Genomic DNA, 4192 nt, shown 5'->3' with positions numbered 1-4192 from the left:
GAACTTAGTAAATAATAAAGTCGGCGAAGAGGAGTGAGAGTAAGCCCGCGCGAAATCGGTGAGTAAAAGCGGCACGTAAGAACGGCAGTCACGGGTGATTTAAAAAGAAGGTCGATAAGAGGGACGTACATCTTGTATAAGCCCCCTATAATGATAGTGTATATACCCCCGTAGGAGATCGACAAGTGAATCGCGGGGGACGAATGATGGAAGGAGGGGTATTGCTCAAATATTCAAAACTCCGATTATTTGCTCGATTCCATTTTCCGTCTTGCTCGGACGTCGCTCGACTTCTTTCCTTCCCATCGCGCGGACTGGCAATTTATCGGTAATATTCTGTATGCCGCGATTCGTAAGATGTGCCCTAACTCTTATTCGCGGTGCCGGAGCTTCGGTCGGCATACGCTCATTGTACAATTGCACAAAGTTCTCGAGCCTTTACTGAGAAGAGACTTGTCTTGTCCCGTCTCGTCTCGCCTCGCTTTGCCGCTAATAAATACGTCTTAAATATTTTAAAGGCGGATTGTCGTACGCGGAAACTGGCGGTCACTTTTGCAGGAGAATAGTCTTCGCGGGCTTCCGCTACATCGGCGCTCTAAACGTATAAGCGAAGTGTCGAACGAAGCTTTTAAATTGTAATGCGAAAATCACTCGTAAATTATTGACTCGCACTCTCATGTCCATTCTTAATATAGAACTTATTATTATTGTTATTATTATTATTATTATTATTATTATTATGATGATTATTATTATTATTATTATTATTATTATTATTATTGTCGTCGTCGTCGTAGTCGTTGTCGTTGTCGTTGTCGTTGTCGTTATCGTTATTGTTGTCATTACCGTGCTTGTTATTGTTGCTATATTATTATCGGGGGAAGCTTGCTGTTAATAACATAATTGTAATGTGTCAATACCGCCAACAATCTGTATTTTATCTGGATCTCGAAAATCTAAAACAAGATTTATTAATAATTTATTTTAAATGATTATTTTGTGCAGTAAGGTAACACTCGTGTATTATTATCTGTGATGTAATATTTGAGTATATTCAGAGCGAAATATTATATATAAAAGCCTTCTATTTCATTACTGTGAAAAATTATATTTCCACTCGTGAACGAATGTCGATGAGTAATGAAATGCTATTATTTCTCTCACGGAAAAGAATATATCTCTATGAAATTTAGTTGCAAAATAATCACTGCTTTAAAATTCACTATACTCAGGCCTCAATTTTTACCTAAAGAAAAACGGAGCTTTTAACAATAAGCCATTTAACAATGTCGCTCAAACGCACTTTTAATCAACTACCGAAAGTACAGCCGCGCGCATTTATAGTTCAAAATATTATCAACGAAAGAAAATAATGAACAGTTCGGGGCGTCATAATAGCCATGCCAATCGAATTGGCTACCCGAAATTTCCCTGGAAAATTACCAATTATCGTGCTTACGTGTGTTTCGTGTGGACGATGCATCGTATACACTATTACTAACAGCCTTCTTGTTCCTTGTTCTGTTTCAGCATGAAACTCGAATGTGAGAAGCTGGCGACGGAGAGGCTCGAGACTCACAGGCATTACGTCATGGTAAGCAAGCTTGAATAATTGCGACTAGTAGTTGTGCACTTGGGAAAAGTTATGTCCTGACGAAAAACATATTAACACAATTAAATTTGCCTATCTAGCTGAGATGTTTAGGCAGTAGCGGCCAAATTTTCACGCTGTTGGTGAAACTTTAATGGCCAGGACATAACGGTGCTTCCGTAAATGCCAGCGCACTTATCTTTAATGCTTTCTCAACATTTGCAGTCATGATTTTCTCCACCTTTACATACATGACTAATGGGTATATGTAGGCAGTTAATATTATTGACTGGTTATCGTTTATATTTTCGAAAGACCAATGAGGATCAGTGGAATATAATTTTTAGAGCGCCCACTCGAAGTATAATGACTTGAGCACTTAAAGTTTCGGCAGTTCTGGAAAGTTCCGAAGCGAATAGCCAAGTTCATTCCCCATCGTCTCCTGAGACATAAAATTGAGCCTCGTGCATATCACGATGGTACCTTCTAGTAAGTTTCGTGGCTTTCCAAGGGAGAGAAAAATGCCCCTCCCTAAAAACACTATAAACACGTAACCCGTTTCCCAAGAGGCCCCAACTATTATCTTATCCCTTATCCCTCACACTCTCTCTGTATCTATCTATATATTTATCTATCTATCTATCTATCTACTCATATCTCTCTCTCTCTCTCTCTCTCTCTCTCTCTCTCTCTTTTGCTCGCCTCGACTTTTTCGCGCGTGTTTACGCGCCGTAATCACCAGCTCGCTCGACCGCACTAAAACCGTGTCTCGGGCTCTTTAACATTAATTGCATCCTCTTTACGCCGGCTACGGCAGACCCCCCCCCCCCCAACCCCCTATAAACACACGCACACGAATTACACAGAGAGCCAGATATGTACAAACATAGGAAAGAGCGCAGGCGCATCGTATCGCTCCCCCTCGGGAATTTCTTGCTGGCGCGCAACTGGCTTGGGCTTTTGGTTTCCGAGTTATTATCCTGTCCAAGAGGCAGCGGGAGTAATTGCACAATGAGGCACCGCCATGAACTGTACGCGGCTTATTTGCCCCAGCGGACGGCTTTTTCGCCGCGAGGCCCCTCAATTCAATCGGCGCTTTTTATCGCTGGCACTGCAAAACACTAGTAGTTCCGCGCACTTTTCGCTCGTTTCTTTTTACCTTACTTCTACGCTTCGCTCGAACCGTTGTCTTTCGTATTTTTTTTTTTGTCCAGGTAATTGTTGTTATTTCGCGTGCGTTAGAGTCCAGACTGGCTCGTTGGCTTTTTACTTTGCAGTTTCGTTCTCGGTAGTCGCGGGTTGCAGGCAAAATTTTCCGGTACAAATATCTATCATTTACGCACTTTTATACCTTCTCATTATTTGCGTTACGTTGGACATTTATTATCTTTCAGGATACAACTTTCCCGAATGGAAGTATATTAATTATTAGATGAGTTATTTTGCATTTCAAATTTCATTTTATATTGCCAAAGATGGATGTATGATAATATGGTTAAAGCATTTGCATTTGTCGGTGTAATAAAAATATCATAAACAATTGACAAATCTTATGACTTCGTGATTTGACTTTTCCAAGTTTATGCAAGAGTATTTTTTTATAAGCTATAAAATATTAAAATGTAGTCATAACTTTTATTGGTCTGCGAACGACACTTTACTTAATTTACTATTCAAAACGGAAGGTATCGTTTTATTATTTTTTCGAATTTGTAAATAAGTTTAAGTACGCTTCATGCTGACATTATAAAAGGCCTATAGTTTTATATAAAACAGAAGAAAAATATTAGATAACTACATGCATTATTATACATAGCCTCGCATAAATTGAACTTTTCATTTCAGTCGGTTTAAAACGGAACAAATGATTGTTATTAACAACTGTTTTAAAAATTTAAATACATTATTCATGCATATTCAAATTATTCGATTAATTCTTACTTACAAAGAAAATTAAATTTCTTACGATTTTTGATGATTTTAAGAGTGATCTGTTTACTAACCGTATAATTTATATTTAAACGTGATAATGACGTACATTAGGTAAACGTCGGCTAACCAAAATATCAGAGGATTAGAACACAGTAACATTAAATTTCGTTTCGTATTATTTAAATTAAAGAGCTTGTAGAAGATAAAGTTGTTATAAAAAATTAAAAAATTCATGAAACGATTTTAAATCATTAATGTTATATTTTTAATCAACTATAAATAGTAGTTTTTAGTTTTAATCACGTGCATTATTATATTTATATTAGTTTAGAAAAAGTATACCGAGAATATAACTTATTAACCGTTACCCAATAACTAGAGTGAACATACTTAATAGTTAATAAATTATTCTCCTAGTCAATGACTATTGCTGAAGTAAAAAATTACGTGGATGTTTTCAACGCGTCTTAATTTTCTCCACATATCTCGAAAGCCTGAACGATCGGCAAAAATAAACATTCCGTAATTAAGATAAAAAGTAATAGAGAGTATTAAAACCGAGGCTCATTCTGCACCTTGGCTTCGTCATATCGTACTTTTAAAATCTGATATTCGCATAATAGAGCCACCGGCACTTTCTCATCTAAACAATCGATCTCTTCTGTTTCG

General features: G+C 37.3%; 1 protein-coding gene across 1 annotated transcript in view; it reads left to right on the top strand.

The window, feature by feature from the left end:
- LOC105367562 (protein groucho-1-like) overlaps window positions 1–4192 on the top strand; it is an 82473-nt gene that overhangs the window by 39150 nt on the left and 39131 nt on the right. Inside the window, exon 3 of the mRNA XM_011506322.1 lies at window positions 1531–1594. Coding sequence (XP_011504624.1) covers window positions 1531–1594 — 64 coding nt within the window. The remainder of the gene's footprint in view (window positions 1–1530; window positions 1595–4192) is intronic.

The sequence above is a fragment of the Ceratosolen solmsi genome, unplaced genomic scaffold (assembly GCF_000503995.2).
Source record: "Ceratosolen solmsi marchali unplaced genomic scaffold, CerSol_1.0 scaffold7, whole genome shotgun sequence".
NCBI classification, from domain to species: Eukaryota; Metazoa; Arthropoda; class Insecta; order Hymenoptera; family Agaonidae; genus Ceratosolen; species Ceratosolen solmsi.
This window is presented reverse-complemented; position numbering and strand designations above follow the sequence as displayed.